This window comes from Haliaeetus albicilla, chromosome 10 (assembly GCF_947461875.1).
Source record: "Haliaeetus albicilla chromosome 10, bHalAlb1.1, whole genome shotgun sequence".
NCBI lineage: Eukaryota > Metazoa > Chordata > Aves > Accipitriformes > Accipitridae > Haliaeetus > Haliaeetus albicilla.
Genome location: NC_091492.1, coordinates 36,975,703 through 36,995,993, shown reverse-complemented (window position 1 = coordinate 36,995,993; position 20,291 = coordinate 36,975,703). Strand labels below are relative to the sequence as shown.

At 42.3% G+C, this 20,291-nt stretch overlaps 1 protein-coding gene across 15 annotated transcripts in view; it reads right to left on the bottom strand.

Moving 5' to 3' along the window:
• Positions 1 to 20,291, bottom strand: part of ARVCF (ARVCF delta catenin family member) — a 292,495-nt gene that overhangs the window by 11,488 nt on the left and 260,716 nt on the right. For all 15 annotated transcript variants that reach the window (XM_069795000.1, XM_069794998.1, XM_069794999.1 and 12 more), the window contains 6 exons: positions 8,853 to 8,980; positions 7,749 to 7,899; positions 6,205 to 6,397; positions 4,881 to 4,992; positions 4,189 to 4,279; positions 2,924 to 2,977 (listed from right to left, as the gene is read on the bottom strand). In XM_069795000.1, coding sequence (XP_069651101.1) covers positions 2,924 to 2,977; positions 4,189 to 4,279; positions 4,881 to 4,992; positions 6,205 to 6,397; positions 7,749 to 7,899; positions 8,853 to 8,980 — 729 coding nt within the window. The remainder of the gene's footprint in view (positions 1 to 2,923; positions 2,978 to 4,188; positions 4,280 to 4,880; positions 4,993 to 6,204; positions 6,398 to 7,748; positions 7,900 to 8,852; positions 8,981 to 20,291) is intronic.

The following is a 20,291-nucleotide window of genomic DNA, read 5'->3' as shown; positions in this document are numbered from 1 at the left end:
CTTCGGTCAACAGAGGCACATTCCATTTTTGGCTTGTTTATTCCTCCCTCTCAACTTTCTGCTTGTTGTCTTCTGTATTGCTTCACCGAGTATCTCCCATTCGCTCTGCAGCAACATTTTTATGTCCTCACACATTACAGGACCAAATGCCTGCTCACTGTCTGTCCAGTTGTGCCCTCACGCAGCTCTCATCTTATAAAGATCAAATCTCTGGACCCATCAGAAAGGAGGAGGAGGAGAAAGGAAAAGTTATGCCTGAAGATGGGCCCACAGGACAGGGGCATCTGAACTATTTGTCTCTAGTCTGAACAATTCCCAGCTCACAGATGCTCTTGTCTGACTGGCTGTAGGTTAATTGAGGCACAGGTACAGTTTTAGAGAACTCACAAATTTGGCATACAGCCTCAAGGATCACAGTTCTGCTGCTTCTACAGACAGCTCAGGGTCACAGCCACCCTCAGGCAGCACCGTGACAACAAGCATTGATGATCTTCAGATTACTCGGTGCAGAGCCACTTGTCTGGAGCTGATGAAGTCTGACAGACCTGAGCTATCTCTGCACTGGGCTGTCAAGCGCATCCCACAGTAACTCATAAAACATGTTTTCTTCCATCTCCCAGGATATCCACGCTCTACCCAGGCCTTTCTATTGCTCCAGACAACAGGAACCTGACTGGTCTAGTACTGCCAGCTGATGGGGAATGTATCTTTCTGCCTCCCTAGCCACACTGACAGTCAATTAATTTCCTTTACAGAGGATGACCCCCACAGCATTAGCAAACAAGCTGAGATACCAATAGCAATTTTCTTTTAGCGATCTTGAAAAAGAGTCAACATGGGTTAACAGTAAAGGCCCCGGCACCAAGACAGCTTAACTCTGATACAAAGAGGCAACAGATGAGCAGCAAACAGGCAGTGATGTTCTGGAAGAAGCAGTCTTGTACACTGGCAGGGGAGCAGGATAAACACTCTGGGCTGGAAGGACCTGGCTGAATGGATGGGAACCTCTAACATGGGCATGACAAGGAAATTCACCGAGTTCTGCACTGGCACACTCTAACGTGTTTGAGGCAATTACGGTTCAGTACCGAAGCAGTACAGCAGAAAGATAACTATGCAACCTGGAAGCATCTGAATTAAATGAAATGGACAACATAACGCTGGAGACAGATGAGAATTCTTTAGAAGACAGTGAATATAAAATAGGAAGATGTTAGGGCAAGTGAAATCAGAAAGAGAGGAAGGCAAGGGAAAAACACACAACTGAAACCAGGGCACAGGACTTTCTGCAGTAAAAAGAAATAAATAGATAAGCTGGGATGCCGTATAACTCTGTCTGGTACTCTGTCATGCATTGTCTTTGCAAATGTAAGTGAGGTCAGTCTCTCCTGGAGGCTCAACGTAGACTGGTGTGGATTATGTGGGGATACAACCAAACTCCTTACTGGAGGTACAAACCCAGAGGACTGCATGTTGATGTTCTGCTCCTTGTATCTGCCAGTTCACTCCAGAGTGGGAAAAGAACAAAAACTCCACAATACAACAGTCCACAATGAAGTTAAAATCAGAAAATATAGTCTAGAGCAAATCCTCATGTGAGTATGCCCATAAGACAAAAAACATACAGCATTTGGAAGAGCCTGAAGGAAAGAGAGTTGATATTTCAGTTCCTTGCAATTAAGGATAGTAAACTGGATAAATTAATTTAGTCTCTTCTCAGTTGACATACGAAACAACACAAAGTCATAGTCAAATTGGAGTTAAAAAGCACTCAAGAGCTGGGGTCAAGAAAACTTCACAGATTTCATTTTCTAATAGTGATAAAAAGACTGGAGAACAGAACAGCCCAGAGAATCTGCCTGATGTTGTACACATGCTGCTAATTTGCATTTAATTTTGTACTCAGAGCTGTACCAGTAACTCCTGAAAGCATAAGGCAACAATTAATATTGAGACCATAAACAATCAGCACTGCCCATACTGCAGCACCTGCTAGCACACAGCTATCCTGCCAGGCAATCTTCTCTGAAGTTATTTTCTTCCATTGTGAGAACAAATGTTTCGGTGTTCCCTTAGGCAAAATACATATGGACAGTTGATTCATGGCAGGTGGCATGTCATTTTTCTAAGAATATGAAAGGTAATATATACCTGTTATTTTAACTTCTGAACATTCTTGGCTTTCAGCTTGGTTCTAACTTGCTATTTTTTCAGCTACAATCACAAATAGCAGTATATGAAACTGATTGATTTGGAGGCATTAATGTAGGTATTTAAATAAAAATAACATCAACCTGAAGAAGTCAAGCAATTTCCCAAGAGAACACACAGCACCTTTATCTACCTCACTAAAGAAAAAAACCCTCTAGAAGTCTTAAATTACAGAGCTTATCAATCTCAAAGCACTCCATTGACAGTAAGTGGCTATTCTCAGTCTATAGGAAAAGCCAGGCCTGGGTAGATGCAGGTAAATGAAAGGTGGAGCCAGGAATATCATACATACTAACTTATTTTTGGTGTTACCTACAGAAAACAAAGGCAGAATGGATTTAAACACAAGTGTTACACTGAAGTAAATTTTCAACATTTTTTAATCCTTCTGAGTCCCCAGACTTCCAGATTTGTAATAGGGAATGCAGCTGCCTGAAGGGCCAGAAACTAGAATGAAAGCTAGGTCAGTGTATCTCCATTATATGCTGAAAGTAGTTGAGAAATTGGTGTGTACACTCTACATGTATTTAAAAGAAAAAAAAGCCAGGAGAAAAGAAAAAAAGACCAATCTTTTGTAAGGTAATGTTCTGTTTTTAAATGTCAGCTTTATCCATCTGAAAGAATATCACCTAGAGAAATAGTTGAACTTTCCTGGGAGTGACAGCGTGCTCTATTGAAACAGACAGAGGGTTTGATCTATGACTGAATTTACCTGGGCCAAGTTCATCCATAGGTATCATATCACGACTCCCAGCCTTCTCGTTATCTATAAAACAGAAACATTGAAGTTACTTGAGTTACATTTGCTTTTCTCAACACCTTTAAATTAGTCACAGGACCAGAGAGGTCCGTGAAGTACTAAACGCAGAGACTATTGTAAAAAAAACCCAAACTATTCAACTGTTACCCATTCAGAAAGGGAAGTTTGATTTCAGCTCTCCAGAGAGCACGTGTAATTCTTGCATTTTCTGCTCTGGCACTGTAATATAGAACTCCCTCTCTCCAAGTGATAACAGAAAATGCAGTTCTGCTTTGGACTACCTGCCGCTTCTCTCTAGTCTCTCCAGAAGAGAGGAGAAAGAAAATAAGTGAGGGTGCAGCTTCACATGGCACACAATCCAATCTAGTGGCCTGCTGAGCAGAAAGCTAACCCACAAAGAAAACAATAAGTTTATTGTCAGATCAGCAAACTGGCCCGAGTCATCCTGCGTCTGCATAATCTGCCAGATTTGATCAAAGACAGGGAAGGTGGAAACAGGCAAGGCAGTGTGGGGCTCTCTTTTCTGCAGTAATCTGCAGTTAAACGAGGTAAAGTGCAACATTGCAAACTGCTGTAGGAGACTAAAGATTTCTGAAAAGAAATTTTGACATCCGAGTGTTAGAAAGCAGAACCAGATTCAGAGACAAAGCAATCATAACGAAACTAAAGCTGGAGCTACACCAGTGTCGGTATGGCTGCATCAGGCCTGATGAACAAGCACAGAAAGGTTTAGCTAGCGTTTGGATAAACCATCTCCAATGAAAAAAACCACACAGTAGATAAAGAAGCACTGCCAAAACAGGCACATTTATTTAGAAAGAAAAAGACTCCAGTACTAAGTAGGGGTAAGGCCAAGCCCACTGCCTGGCTGAAGGCTAGATTTATTAATATATAACATCGTCAAACAAGGCTGTTCTCCTCTCTCAAAGTTCCAACTCATGTCTATCCCAAATTCGCTGAGGAAGATTAAACTGATTATTTTGCATACAAGTTGAGAAAACAAAATCAGTAGTGTACATTTCACAAGGGAAGGAATACTATCCATATCCGGCTAATAGGATTAATCTTTTCGGAACTGTGAGGTAAAAAGTACCACCTAAATAGTACGTTTTTACCCACTCACTCCTGGCCCTATCACTCCCATAACGCAGATGTGGCAAATCCAGAAAACAAGCAAGCAAAGCACAATAGAAAAAGTGATAAAGAGCAGAACTGACCTTGACTTTTATCCACCAGAGGCAAAGTGCTGTCGTCATAGCCAGACCTGCCAGCAATACCTTTGGAACCCTTTGGAGTTGCAGAAACAGACTACAAGGCAAAAATCACACAAATACGAAACTGCTACTCAGGGAAATTGAACACGAAAAATAAAGAAACCAACAGTATGGAGAGAGATCACAGAATGCTGCTAAGCCTCCCTTCTATTGATAATATGACACTGGAGTATTTTTTATTTTCATATTTGTTGATGGAATATTTTTCCTGTTATCTAAATGGCAGCATTGTTGGTCTGTGAAAGAAGCTCAACCTTTTCACAAGGAAAGATGAGGAGGCTGCATGTCAAGAACAGGTGGCTGCCCTACACTGCTAGATGGAATGTTTCAAATGAGAGACAACTGAGAAAAAGACATGCTAATTTTTCCTCCAGTAAAGCATGGGCATTTGGCCTATACTAGGTTTTGGAAGTATGCCACCTCAAGAGCTGCATTTCACAGACCACTGAAGAACATACCCAGCAAGTATAAGCATGATGCTGTGACTGAATAGATTACAATACATTGTTCTATCACCTAGAAGAACAGAACCAAAGCCCACAATCTATCAGCCTGTAGTATTAGGCTAAGTTAGCACATCCTCCACTCAGGCATTTCCATAACTACTAACTAAATCTAAGACCCAGGATCTTTACCTGGAAGTGTGATTTGTTCCACCCATCCTTCTGCAGGGCATTTCGTAGTTCTTTATAGCTCCAGATCATCTGAAGAACATGAGATGCTGCTTTTGTTTCTCTGGGAGACTGGCTGATTTGCAAGACAAAATTAGAGCTTAAGTATCAAGCAATGTAAGACTATTCATAAGTTGACTTCTTTGCACCACAATATCCAGAAGATATTTAGTACTCCATACAGCTATCCTTTGAATCTATAAGCTATAGGATATATGTGAAATCATTCAGTGACTTCTTCATATCCATAGGTATTTGCTGACACCCCCCCCCCCCCCCCCCCCAATCCAAACGAAAAATTGTAAATTGTGCAGATTTCTGGGTTGTCACATGTATCGCTGGGGAAGCACTGAGACCGGGGTGACTCTTCTGTCTTGTAGTTGTCGTTAACATAATACAGATGGATTCCATCCTGCCTGGATTTATTTAGAAAAAAAAAAACAAACCCCAAACCAAGTTCTAAGCCACTTTTCAAACCTTCACCCCAACTTACATATATTCCTCACAATTCAATGAAGTTGCTTCATGGTTTAGAATACCTTACAAAGCAATTTGGGTCAGCAAAAAAATAAGCTGTTTTTAATCAGACAATGAAATTTTATCCATTCCTTACTAAGTCAGTACACAAGCACCCTCTACAAAATAATACAGGGCTGGATTCTTGGTTGGCTCTCATATTTCATAACAATGCAACACAACGAAGTCTTCAGCTACTCTCTCAAAAGTTTGCTGAAAACACACCTATAAAGAAGCTCATGTCTAACTGGCTGAACGATATGAAACAAACTTTCCTCTAAAGCAGTCAGAACACAGTTTTTCAACTGAACTGCAGAGTGAAAATTTGCCACTTCAGATTACCACCACCAGGCCTTCAGCCAGAATGATTACTGCACATTAACCATTTTAATTAAAAGAAACAGATTTCATCACTGACATTCCAGGAATGGAACGCTGCCACAGAAAAAAGGCCTCCCACACTAAAAATAAAGATCATGGTTTCACTGCAAATGATGTCTGCTAAATGAATACATGGTGCTAACATGTATCTGACAAGGAGAGAGCATGTCTTAACATGACTGAAGTGACTACTCAATAAACTTTTTTTTTAATCAAGTAAACCTATTAAAGGTGCTGACTGGTTTTACTGCATATATATTAATTGCTCTAAAATTAAAAGCTCTGAAAGGTTAGGATGCTTAAGTACTTTCACAAATAAAACTGCTGTTCATAGTGACATCTTCATGTTTGCAGTGAGTTCTTACGCATTTTGCTTTCAACTGTCACTTACCTTGACTTGCTGATAGCTACCAGCTTCTGAATGCCCTGTGTCTGGATCAGAGACCTTGCATTTTCTGAGCTGTCAGTAATGATTTCATGGATGGTATTCAACACCGCAACCACTGTATCCTCTTCCAAGTTCTTTGCGGATCTCTGCTGCCTGCTGGGCAAATTTCTTACCAGTTCACCCATGGCATAACTACCTAGATAAGGGGAAGAGATACCATTAGTCAGCCCTGATAATCATTTCAGCTTCCCATCCTGAATGATAAAACTCAAGGGTGTTTGCCACGTTGAAAAACTTTATAATGCATGTTTTGAACCTCAAGACTGTAACTTAACAGTGTATTTATCATTCATTATTTCAAGGTGATTGAGAGTTGATACCCAAGACAAATTCCTTCATCATGAACACTAAAAGGTATGGGGGGGGGGAGCAATCTTTATTGAGAATTTTACAACCAGCATCTATCATACTTCGCACTGCCTGAGGCAAAAAGCATCCAGTAGCTGCTGCTGATGCCACATATTCATGCTAATACACGCACATGGCTTACTCAGCTTTGTAATAGGTCTTCTGGGGCAAGGTGTGCAGCCATGCATTTATTAACCTTCCCCCAACAAAGGTAAGAGTATTTCCTCCTGGGTGCCATTAGCCTTCTCGTTGTATAGTACTGGAGAAAAAACAAGGAGTCCAGAGTTTATCACTCCCAGGTGTCCGTTTGTACCATTTGCCTAGCTACAACTCTGAACTATTAAGAAAAGAACCTGATGTATTAAGGCAGAATTCCACCTTGTTATTTGTTAGTATCAACTTTGGTGATGGCCTTAAACATGTGACCAGTAATTCCTGGCCTGACAAGGTTATAGCCTAAACAAATAAATCAGTTAAATACAGAAGCAAACTCAACTCACAGCTGAAACTTTCAAGATTCCTGCTTACAGGCAGGTGAATGCTAATTTACCTCCTTAGATAGGAGCTAGTGAGCACTGCTGTAGAACTAACTTGAAGAAGAGCGAGTTGTTTGGTGTCCAGCTTCTACAAGTACCTATCACACAAAAGGATGAGAAGGGAAGGAGGAAGCGAGAAAAAAAAGGGACAACTTTAGAGCCCACTGCGCTTCCTCAGGTTAGTTCAACATGCCAAGGGCAAGACTCCCACTTTATCTAAATAGCAGGCCTAAGGAGCAACGTCTCTGTAACCACCACGTGCAACTAGAAGCACAAGTGCCATGTCAGCCAGAGCTAAGGAAGAGACAAAAAACCTCCTAACCCACCCAATCCTCTGCACACCTACACATGCTCCCCTCTCCTGCAAAAATCTACATCAGTTTTTACTCCTGAGTTAGAGATTTCCCTCAAACCACAGCTTGACTGAATGGGCTGGAAATGCATTCTGAGATGATAGCACTCCACTTGGTGGCTACAGAGTAGTCTTAGATAGTGCAGATGAAAACTGCACACAAAATGAATCCTGAGCACAAGTGACAGAAAATGTGAGGTCTCTCAAGGGTATCCAAGATCCCAGCCTGGTTAGAAAAGTTCAGAAGATACCTATAAGATCTTTATTGCGACGATCCATGGAAAGGTTTCTCAGGGCAATTGACACAGCCCTCACAACCTTGTCGGAGTCAGACTGGAGCAGCTCCACAAGCACTGGTAAGCCTCTCTCCTTCCGCACTGTTGCACGGATGTACGTGGACCACTGATCAGAACGCACAAGGGAAAAGAAACAACAGGAAGTATTGTGAGTTCATATACCTGCCCTTTCCTTGCCCCGGCATTTCTTTCAGTGCTGTAATTCTTTTTTTTTTTTAACCTGCAAAGACTAGTTAGGTTGTGTGTGGTGATGCATCTATAACTTAACCTATAATTCAAGCTCATCAAGCACAAAGAAAAAAGGATATAGGAGTTCATCCTACAGCTTAGCAAGCTGCTGGGCAAAGAGGACAGAAATAGAAGGAAGGAGCATCATCTGCCAGCATCTGTTCTGTACACACCTCAGTATGAAAACACATCCCTCTGGGTCAGGAAAACAGAGGTCATTTGGAGGGAACAGTAAAGCATCCAAAGCATCTGTTATGTTCCCCCACCCTCAATTTCATGCTTTTATTCTGTTTCATGATTGATTTTAAAATAAACGGTATTCAAGACAGCTGTGAAACACCACCCTGCTGATCCTCAGGCTGCTGATCAGTCCCACTTTACCATGCGGTTCTAGAAGTGATCAGGCATACCTTTGGAGAACTGCCTGATTAGTGCTGGGGATGCTTCAGAGAGGATATCAGAGGACACTTTGGAGTGCAGTTTCCTGAGCAATCTGACAATCCAATGAATTAAGTATTCAGGACAATCATCTAACAACAAGCTTTTCTAAATGGACAAAGCAATGGTTAAGTGGTTTAAGTAGTAAAACCTGCTCATGGTTAAATCGTCACGAGCTCAGTGACACTTCCACTAGGTAAACACCATCTGTCCAGAAGATGCAAAACATGTTAAGTGGGCAAATAAGATGGAAATTTCTTCGGAGTTCCCACCGCCTTAATTTTTAAAGGAGATGTAAATGCAGAAAGTAACAGCGCACTTATAATGGGACATAGCTTTGTTCTTTACTTATACAAGGGAAACGAAAGAGACTAAAGAGGAGACTGCGCTCACCATCCAGTTGCCGGCACTGAGATTCTGCAAAGCCCCTGCTGCAGCTTCCAGAGTGTTGAAGTTCTGACTTTCAGTGAGGATGGAGAGGTACAGTCGGACCACATCTGGCTGGTACAGTAATTCAAAACCTGCAGGTGAGGGAAGGGGAAAACAGAAGCAAGAGAAGCAAAGCAGGCAATGTATGAATAGACACATAATACACCTTTATTTAATCGTGTAAGAAAACAGCCAAGAGAAAGCTACACCACAGAAAGAAGGGCTTCTGCCACATCCAGGACATTTTATCCACAGTTGCTGAAAACGGTGCACACAGGAACACAGGCACAGGACATTCACCTGGGCCGAAGGTCCCTTTGCTTGTCTTCAGGTTAACAATTTTTTCTGAAATCTGTGCTATGCTATGTACTGCCTAGCAGGCTAAGTATATGCTTGTAATAACAAGGTGACAAGAGACAATTTTTGTCTGCAACAGTATTTGCATCCCTAGATTGGGTTGCAAATTCACCTTGCACTCCTGTTTTCATTCAAATCTCAGTACCTTTACAGACACAAACAACAGGGTCAAAGAGAGCAAGCTACACAATCCTATCAGCCACCCCCTTCTCACACCTAGGTGACAAAAGGAAGATGCAAAATGTCAGAGCGACTAGAATCCCCAATTGGTAGGGGCAGGGAGAAATGCTGACTCCATTTCAAATACTAGGTAAAGAAATACACCAGCATCGTACCACATTGGGAGACTGCGACAGACACATATGTTAACTAAATATCCCCAGAGTCGCTGTATCAGCTTTGCGGTTTAAGCACGACAGGAATGAGAACTATTCCCAGCTCTGCCACGGATTTCCTTTTGTGATGCCGAGTAACTGACAGTAGCATCCGTGTCCTGACTTCCTCATCCATAGGATTAGGATTTATCCATCTACCCACATTAAAAAGCGGGTCTTAGGCAAGAACTATATCATTCCAAGTTGTTGCATATTTTGAAGCATTTTTTATCTATTTTTCTTCACTAAGTGTGGCATGACACACTGCATCGATAGGGGAAGAGCGTGCGAGCATCCAGTTAAAGGACTTGCCAGACAAACACAATCTCAAAGATCATGGTGCTGTTGAGGTTATGTGAACAAAAAACTAAATCCCCTAAAGTGTTTTGGTGAGTGCAGGAAGGCACAAGCAACCTATGGTCAACGTAGACTCAATCTGCAGTCATTGTAGCTGGAAAACATTTCTGGATTGGTGGCTTTTGGGGTGTTTGCAGTAATTAAAGTTCAGCAGGCATTACCTATGAAAGGATTTCTGGAAAAACGTGACATGAAAGAAAGCATAAAGGTGTGAATGAGCTTGGGCAAAGAGGAAATTTGAAGCTTGTTTTGAGCAGAAGAAATTTTTTTTATTATTTGTACACATGAAAAGAATGTTTTTCACATAACAAGATGCTGTCCTAGAAGGGTAGCATAATTCAAAGTAAGTTTTCCACCAGCAAGACAGAAAACCTACAAACATAAATCACTTACTCTCTTCAGTATTTTCTCTTCAAAATCACCCCTCTCTCTCATACATATTTTTCAGCACATATCACAGATTATCGTATTTCAGACATCTCAGATCAAACCTAGAAGCAAGAAAACTGAACAATGCTGCCCTATCCAGTTGATATCCTATCAATGTTTTCCTTTTTAAAATTCTTTGTTGCTAAAGGCTTTCTGAAATTAAAGCATTACATTTCAAATCTAACTGTTTCTCCATATTTTTCATACTAGTTATTGCTGTGGGGCTGCGTGAGTCAAGATCTCAGAACTCAGTACTTTAAACCTTCTATAACATTACCTATAAACACAGGCCATGTTAACCCCCTGGATATACAGGTCTTATTTATCCCGTTGAAAACAAGAAAACACTTCATCGGCCAAGGGCTTCTGTGCTCCATATAAAAAAAAAATGATCTATGCATGAGGATCCATGAGCTCCCATGTGCTGGCTCATACTTTCCCTGCTCAGCTTCTCACATGCATCCCAGCACGCTTGCATTCTTTTCAAATGACCTGCTCCATGTCTGCGACTGGTTTTAATGCCACCACTTGCTCGCTACATGACGCCCTACAGATATGTGCAAGCTGCAACAGATGGCAATCCCCAAAGGCATCCTGCCAATCCACACCACTTACTTTCCTCTTCTCCAATGTCCTCTCCTTGCGTTGGGATCATTGCCCTCTATATTGAATGCTGAGAAAAACTGTAGTTACTTAATACATGAAGCATGAACAGTTGTATGGCTTTTCTCCATTCCTCAAATAAGTTTGTGATTATCTGACTCCAATATGACCTTCATATCACCTTTTTCCTCTGCCACTTCACAAGGTGAATTGGCAATCTAAGAACTCCTCAAGAAAAAACACTGCTGCCTGATAAGCGTGCAATATTCCTTTCCTGAACACTACTCCTTAAAACATCTCTTAGGATAGCTTACTGGAATTTTGATGCTGTTATCTTTTAAGGAAGCTTTGCTGAAATGTAAATCAGATCAGCAAAAGAGATGAAAGCAGCTTCATTAAGAGATAATATTAATACAGAAAATTTACTGCTTCTGTATTTGAGCTCAGACTTGACTGTGGTTGAATAGTATACAATTGTTCAGCCAGTCTTCTCTGATGGCTTTGTTTTAAAGTGCCTAGTTATAATTTCAGCATACTTGGAAACAGCTCCACACGCTCACCCTCTTCCGCTATTTAAGTGCGGTCTACAATGTGCCCTTTCTGTCAGTCTATACGTTCTTGACTGGACACTTCCTTCTTTGCAGCACCTCACTGTGTATGAATACTAAGATGCAACAACCCTCTCACCTCTGCTTACCTCCTGTGGACAGAGCTGCATTCCAGTCACGCGCCTGCCACCCGCTTTCTGTCATTACTTCCCTTCATGCATGAAAGCCTCTTCTTTTTCCTACTTACTAATGTAAGAGCATCTCAAAAATGTCTTCACCTTCTCTCTTCAATAACGCACAGCATTTCCTCTACCAATTACCAGTACATTCCTACTTTGAGGCATAACCCCTTGGCCAGTCTGGTGGATGATTCCCACCTCACTCCACACACCCCCACTTTCCAACTACATTTATGCCTCTGCCCTATTAGCATCTGTTTTAAACAGAGTTAGCAAGTGCTACGCACCAGACATGAAACTCTCTCCTCCCTCATGTCTCTCCTGCTCCCCTCAACTGCTGCATGCTTCCAGTACTGCAGCACTTCTGTGCCAGCCTGGTTATGCCAGAAAAAGGCAGGCAGGAGTTGCTAAAACAAAGTATTATGAATGCCCCTCATGGATGGCTGCTCATTAGCAGAGATGAGAACCTAATAGTGAGAAAGTTACTGCTGCACCAGAGGGTTTTTCCCTCATTGACAGCAAGCTGACACTTCTCATAAGCGTTATAGTCCTTTAAAAAGAAACAAACAAGTTTTATATTTTCTCCATCTGCCTCCTGTCCTAATGAATCCAGCTCTGCTATTTATAGGATGCAATTTGTCTGAATTATTAAAAATTTCCTTCCAGTGTTGCATGGAGGCCTCGCACGTTTTTCCATGAAGCACTTCAAGCACGTTCCTGGGAAGCACAGCTGGTCTCACCTCCATTAAGCACCTGCTTCTCTTCAAAACTGATTTCCTTAATTTCAAGATCATCTTAATTATTTTTTCAGGTAATGCTACTTTTGTGCCATATATGGCTAATTGCTTATATCCATTTTTTAAATGGAAATGAGAAAAGAGGGTCATTAGTGATAGGCAATACATCAAACGAGAAAAACATCCACTGATTTTTTCTTTAAAAAGCTGTTTTAATTATAGTCCAGATTCAGCACTGCCCTTAAAAAGATAATTTCTTCTGGAATAAATGGGATTTCTTCATCAGCTACAGATTTGTGCTGAGTTGCAATCTACACTGTTTCCTCCTGGAAAAGCACGGGGATAAGTCATTTATTGCTTTTTTTCATTGCAGAAAGCAAAGGTAAACAAGTTCACTATATTAGCTTTTGCCTTTTAGAGAAACAGAAAATGCCTTGGACGCTGATGTCATTGTGAGTGTCAGATATTTTACAGCATCTAAGCATTCCCCCCAGCTAATGGCACGAATGTGTATACAATGGAAGATCTTCCACATTAGGCTCATCTTCACCAACATGCTGTAGTCTCATCTTTCTGAAAAAAAGCAAGATGAGCTGCTTTGCAGCAGAGTTGCTCAAAATTGGCAAATGGATTAGTCCTGTGTGAAGTTCACGCTACCAGGAGGTGCCAAGTGGATTATCCTTTATTTGCCCACAGAACAGTGACAGCACAGACAGCAATTTCAATCCTCATCGGAAAGCACCTGAGGAATTAACTGGGGCTGATTAGCCATCTCAATCCATTCAACCCTCAGTCTCTGTGCTGAGAATGATGGAGCAGTTCCTGGATTATCTCCTCCACAAACCTACTTGCTTTCATCTTGGCAAAGCTGATCCTGTACCTGTACTTAGCAACATTCTGGCAATAACATAAAATACTGAACCAGGTGCCTACCTCTGATACAGCAGCTTAATCCCAAATTCAGACAACTCTCTTTGGAGCAAGGTTGCCAAATCTATTCCCCTTCACCACCCACCCCATTTAGGATTTATTCTCCCCCTACAGGCATGGGAAATTATACACATGTGGATACTGGCCAGATAAGAGTTCTACTCCTGTAGCAGAAATGTGCTGCTTCACTTTCTACCCATACAAAAACGCTGGGTTGCTGTTTAAAGAGAGGCAAATTTCATACAAAGCTGGAAGGACACTGGCAACACTGTAGGAAAAAAAAAACAACCTAGCCCTAGGAAAGAAAAAAAAAAGATCACTAAAATGAACTCTGCTAGCTACTCATTCTTGTAGTGTCCATAGGCACGTTTACATTAGTGTTTTGTTCAGACCGCTTTTGAAGCAAATTTCCCACTTACTGCGCTTTGGTTCCCAACACAGAGAAGTTGCAGCACCACCTGGATTCCTTTTGGGATGACACTAAACCAAGAGATGCACTCCAGGACCACACCGAGGGTGTCCTGACCAGGAATGGAAGTTCAAGGGCTGGTCTGCTCGCCCTGAGCCACATCGGTTGTGCTGGCCAATTCCAAGCGCAAGATGTGACAGCTACCGGCAGATGGAGCGAGAGGAGCCCAAACTGCAAATTCTCTGCAAGGTCATGTACTAACAGACTTTGTAGAATAAGAAAGCAGCTCCCTAAGCAACTAGGAAGCTATGAGCCAAAAGAAAAAAAAAAAAAAGAGAGAGAGAAAAAAAAGAAATAAGAAAGAAGTAAAGAATCCTGTCAGTAAAAGAAATGAACAATTTGATTCTGCAAGAAAGAAAAGCTCCACAGACCTTGGACTCCTGCCCTCTGCCAACAACAGGCTAGTAAGTAACTTCATTACAGCCTGTGTAGTTCATTGTTTGCAAGTTAAACAGTTGTAAACCTGAGTTCAGAATTATTTGCTACAGAAATGTTTTCAGAACATGTAAGCAACAAATCAGTCAAGCAGTTCAACCCTCCCATCTCAGGAATGCCCCACCCCGCAGTATGTTTTTATAGTAGACTACATGAAAAACCCCACAGAAGGCTGGGGGGAGGCAGCTGGTTACTTTTATAAAAACAGTAATCAGATCCTTAAAAAAACCAACCCATCAGTTCCATTACATCTGTATGCTGTGCTTCAGCACCCAGTGCACAAAGCAGCTTGAATGCCAACATAAACTTGCAAGATTCTTATAATTGAAAGGCTTAACAGTAGCGAAAATGCAGCCAGCTCCAACAGAGCCAAATGCTTGGCATAATCAATGGAGAATGCAGCTCGATGCAGATACATGTAGAATACCGAGTGTCATACAGCCCAGGCATAGCAAACTTCTGCAACAAATGAAGAAGAAATAATAGGTGGAAAGTTCTGAATAGTCCCTATAGCTTTCACTTCAAGGTACAGTACAAGTCAGGACAGGTATTACACTTTACTGCAGAGATTCAATCATGAATGCAGCATCCACCACTGAGCAGCAAGCAGCTCTGAAGACAGACAGAACAGCCTTTGAATAGTATTGAAAAGAATAACCAGAATAATACAGGACACATGAGACTCAAATCAGGCTTGAGGGAATGTTTAAGAGGAGTTTTTCTATTTAGAAAATGAACACCACAGTGTGTGACCTTTCCAACTAATCTACTAAGTCACACACAAGTTCTAAAATTACGTAAACTCTTCCCAGCTTACCACATACTCCCACAATGAAAGAAGCAATGGCACACTAGTTAAAAAGGGAAGCGAGCAACCCCCCACCCCAAAGGATGTGAACAGGAATGTTACCAGCACTACCAAGACTGGAGGTATGCAAAAAAACAACACAAGGAGCTAGGCTGACTGCAGGGAAGACAGAAAGGCAGCAAGGGAAGGAAATGGGAGGGCAAGGCAGTGCGGGAGAAATAAGGATGCCTGGGAAAGCAAACTGTCTTTTGCTATTTCGATTATTCTTTACATTTCCCAAGCTCCACAAGCTGTCATCAAAGTGACTTCTTTTACAGAGAGTGCTTTGTAAGAGGTTGGTTATATTCCACTTGATATCCAAATACGCAATTCAACAAAGAGATGGCTCAATTAAACACAACCCATTTTGACCTTGTGTGAGTTCCAGCACTTCTGTTTTCTGTGAGCAGACATTTTAAAGCTAATACAGTTTTCCTTCTCCAAAGGACCTGTAAGCAGCATTTCTCCCAACAGCGTTTGACACACTGCCCAGTAGCAAAGGCTTTTTTCAAGCATATGCAGCTAAGTCTCTTGGCAACTGGAGATGTTCCGTTAACAACATTCTCTCCTCTGTTCACTAATCAGTAGCGAAGGCTCTGGAGGACTAATACTTAATAAGGATCTGAAAGTTGCTGCAGATAACTAGAGCACTACCCAAGCTACTAGTTCAAAAGGGGAATGCGCTGTCCCGGTAGGCCTGTTAATGAAGGGCAGGAAATACCTGGCAGCCAGGCTGATGCAGAGAAGGGAGAGATGCTTAGGGTCTCCACCGAAAGGGAGAAGAGGCATGTCGGTGAACTGCAGCACATTTAGGCATTTGAAGGTCACCTCTGGCTGTGTTTTTTGTTTGTTTTTGAGAAACACCATTGATACGAGCAAAAATGCTTTAGTCCCAAAATTAACATTAAGCCCTTTGGCTAAATGATTAAAATGGATGGTAAATAGCTTCCTCTACCCCAGTCCCAGAAGACTTGCATCTGACCTTGCAGACTCTAAGTACAGTATATTAAATGTTAACACTTGCTCTCTCGCCAGTTTCTCTGATCCAAAGTTATTTTTATTTACTTCACAGTGATCACTGAATGCATTTTCTTTTAAAGGGAACAGGACAATCATGTTATTCCAAAAGCAAGTCTCTTTCGAAACACAATTTTTATCTAAAAATCAAATGTGAAATAACATTCTCTCCCTCTCTCACACACAGAACACACACTGGAGTGAGTCTCTGCTTTGTGAGCTACCTATCAAACATGACCTGTTTGGAAGTACAGATTCCCCTTTCCCCATAACCAGCTTACCATGGTGTCAGCAAGCTCCCAGAATGCACTCCAGGCTCTGCCTCACCACTGCAGAATCTCAAAATGGGACTTGGTTCAAGATCCTGGCTCACATACACAAGTGAATAGGAAACTAATTGGCACCAAAGGTCTGCCAGCTCTGCAGGGTTTTGCAGCATGACATTGCTAGCTGTGCAAGTGTACCGTACTCCTGGTAGCTCAGGCACACCTGAGACTCTAAGCTAGGGGCGAACACTCTCTTGCCTGGAGAAGTTCTGCCTCTGCGGTAGTCTTATGGGTTGTGCCTTACTCTAGTCTCAACCGCTACAGCATTTTAAGACAAAAAACAGATTAGGCTTATCAGGCTGGTGATCTCACTGAGAGTGGATCAATAGGCCAGGAGAACAGCAATGCAAATGCTCCTAGATGCAGGCAATCTTGCCTGCTGCCTCCAGGGAAGCTTCTTCCTGAAGCTTTCAGGTTGGACACATGCCTCTAACAGCTGATACCAAAAGGACACAGGGTACAGCGATGATGCGCATTGCACCGGGGACTTCTTAAACAGACAGCAATTTGGCCCATGCATACAAGATCAATACCAAGCGTGTAATCGATCATGTTATGCTTCCCTGGGAAGGAAAACCTGAATTTTCAGATGCCGTCTGCTAAATAACAGGAATATTAGAACAACAGTGGACAAAGTCAAATGTCCACGCTTACTCTTTTAGATCTCAGCGCTACTGCTGCTACTATTGACCATGGGTGCTTTTGACACGTCTGTTCCTGTCTCTGCAAGGGTCCAGAATTACACGACTGACTTGTTTTCTTTCTCCTCTCTGAGAGGACCCAGATGGTAGTGCTTGGTGACCACTCACATGCCCTGAGGGGTGTCTCCTTGTGTGTGGCACCAAACAGCTCTATGTTGTCACCCCTCCTTTTCAGCCACAGATAGCACTTGCAAGGACTGCACAATCCACGCCAGAAATAAGAACATTGTCCAGCCCATCTGGCTTGTCTGCCTTCCAGCGTTTGGGCCAGTTACACCAGTAGAAAATGCGGAAGCTCATGGACGTGTCAACTTACTGTCCTCAGAGCAGCAAGCACAAGCCAAGAACGTGTGGGGATGCCACAATAATCCAAATCCGTAGCACAGCCGAAGATTGTTCCCTGTTTGTGACTCTGGAAAGACGCAGTAACGAGGTGATGCTACAGAAAACCTCATTTGATACAAGCAGGTGTGAAAATGGTCTCTCTTCTTAACGGGAAAGCTTTTAAATGGAGGAATCTCTAGGCTGGAACTTGCTTACTCTCTGCCTTTGTAGGGCTTGAATTCACTGCTTTTTAGAGCATACTGCAAGCCTTTCCCATTTAGCTAAGCTTTCCCAAAGGAACAAAAGAAATGGAGAAATGGCTGGAAAAGCTAATGAGGATGGGGAACTTGAGGAAATGCATTTTTACAACTATACATTCATGTATACATGCCAGAACATGTGTGTTTTCAGGACTTTTCCTTAAACTGAAAAAAACAAAACCAAGCAAAAATATTTTCCTTACAAAACCCACATACAGCTCAGTAAAGCATGCTACTGCTTTTCTGATCATAGCTGCCATGGGATGCAGCTGAACAGACCTGAGGTCCGAGACAGACTCTTTTCACTGCCATTACTAGTGCAGATGACTAATTGTCCAGTCCAACGGTCAGAAGGTTTGAGCTTACTGCATAAAATGTGTTTATTAAAGACAAAGAGAGATACTGAGTGATTCCCTGAAAGAAAGCCCATTAAAAAATAAAAACCCCAAAAAATCACACCACAGCTATGTCCAGTAATAAAATACAATGTGTTGCTGTATCTTACCAGTAAGTCCAAAAGCCTCATAACACACAAATGTCTTAGAACTAGAGTCATCACTGAAAATCAATAGCACTGTTAAGGGACTCCTTCCTTCGATTTGTGGCTGCATAGACCTGCCATTTTCTTTCCTTTTGTCTTTTGTGTGTGTTTAACTAAGGATCATGTGTTCCAAATTGCCCTTCTTTGGCCTCAAGCCCCTGTAAAACTCAGCTTTGCAGCTCCAGATGCCAATCAGCTGCTTTGACTCCAGGAAGCTAACGAGCTTTTAGCTTCTTCCCACCTCAGTAGCAGAAACCTGTCTGCAGAGAAAAACTTACTACAAAAGGAATCTTGCATTAGCCCTTGGCTCCAGATGCTGCTTAAGTAAATTTATTTTATTAAAAAGATTCTGACATTATTCAGAACTGTTTAAGTGTTGAACAGCTTTATAAACTTACTGTCTTAAAACCCCAGCAAGTAGGGAAGCACAGAAAAGGGGAAGAAACTCTGCAGAAGGCAGCTGCACGGCGAAATAAAAACACCTACCTGGCAATGCTTATTTAGTTGAAATATCCACACACCCATAGACATTAAGTACCGAGTTATGCAAGAAAGATGGAAAAAACACAGAAAACTTTCTTACCTCTGCAGACCTCCTAAGTATCTTCTTTCCTGTCTCCAAGAGAGACTGTATGAAATGCACTGGATCACGAGGCTGGGTATGGTCCCACCAAGTGCCCTCCCCTGCTATATGACTTACATCAGACATAGTAGGCCAGTAAGTCAAAGCTCATAAGGGGCTGTGGAGTGGAAGAGAGGCCACAGTGCTATACAGTGCAAAGCTGTAAGATCCAGCATCAGGTGGGAACCAGCTGCCAGACTGGAGAGCTCTGCACTTACCCACCCATGAGGTGGTACTGCAGAGCTAGCAGCTGAGAAAGGGCAGCAGCCAGCGGTTCTGGCAGCCTGGCTTGTGGGTGCTTGCAGCAAGTGGCCACTGCTTTGCCTGGTTGCAGCGGCCACACTTCTCCAGACCTCCATGGATGCTGTTTCTCTCCACCAAGCCTGTGGTGAGTTGGGGTGTGGGGGGACCCACAGCACCTTCTGGGATCAGCCATTCTCTGCCTTTACGCACTGGGGTGCTGGCACTGATTCTTACCCAGCAAGGCAAAATCAAAGTCTCAATCACTTGGGAGTTTACAGAAACAGGATTGCTTTGTCAGGTATGGGACTATGGGGGTTTCCACTGACTGCGTTTCAAAACACTGTCCTGCTGCTGAGGGACTTTCTGCTCTGGTCTGAAAGCCTGCATGCTCCTGACAAGCGTTTGGATGTATCAGCAATGGGTACTGCTTAGAGCTGCGACAGACAAGGATCGACAGGCAGTATTTCCACTCGGGCTGGCACCTGTCAGGTTCTCCCCTTCGGAGCCTGTCTGACTTATCTTCAGTGCCAAGGGAAAAACAACTTCAAGAAAAACCCAGATTTTTTCAGAGCTCACACACGCTAAACTACGCTTGGAAGCCAATTTGAAAGCTTCTTTCTGGGTTACTCATGCTTCACCAAGTCTACTTGTACTTCCCACTTCTCATCACGATTTTTATATAAAGTCTCATAAATGGTCATAAGCCATTACACAGGTATTTGGTTATTCATATCAATTCAGTTGCTTGTTAGAGGCCCGTCTGCTTAAGGCAGTGAAAGGCAGCAGAACTCCACAGCTTAAATTCCTCGAACAAGAACAAAGAATAAATCTGTCTATTCTCCAGTGGATCTACCCTCATGGAAACATCAAATACTTCAAAATACTTCCCAGTAGGAAAAATATTTGGATATAAACAACTAACCTTTTTTGGGGAAAGGTTATCAGAATCCAAGCTGAGAAGAAGCTAGCAGGTCCAGTCTCAGCATAGAGAAATGAAAGGTCAGTGATTCCTAATTACCAGAACTGATAATGGAAGCCTGTTTGGTTCATTACAAGCAGAGTCCTGCAATCTTGCCTTTATAAGCATTTTATAAGCAAGTGCCA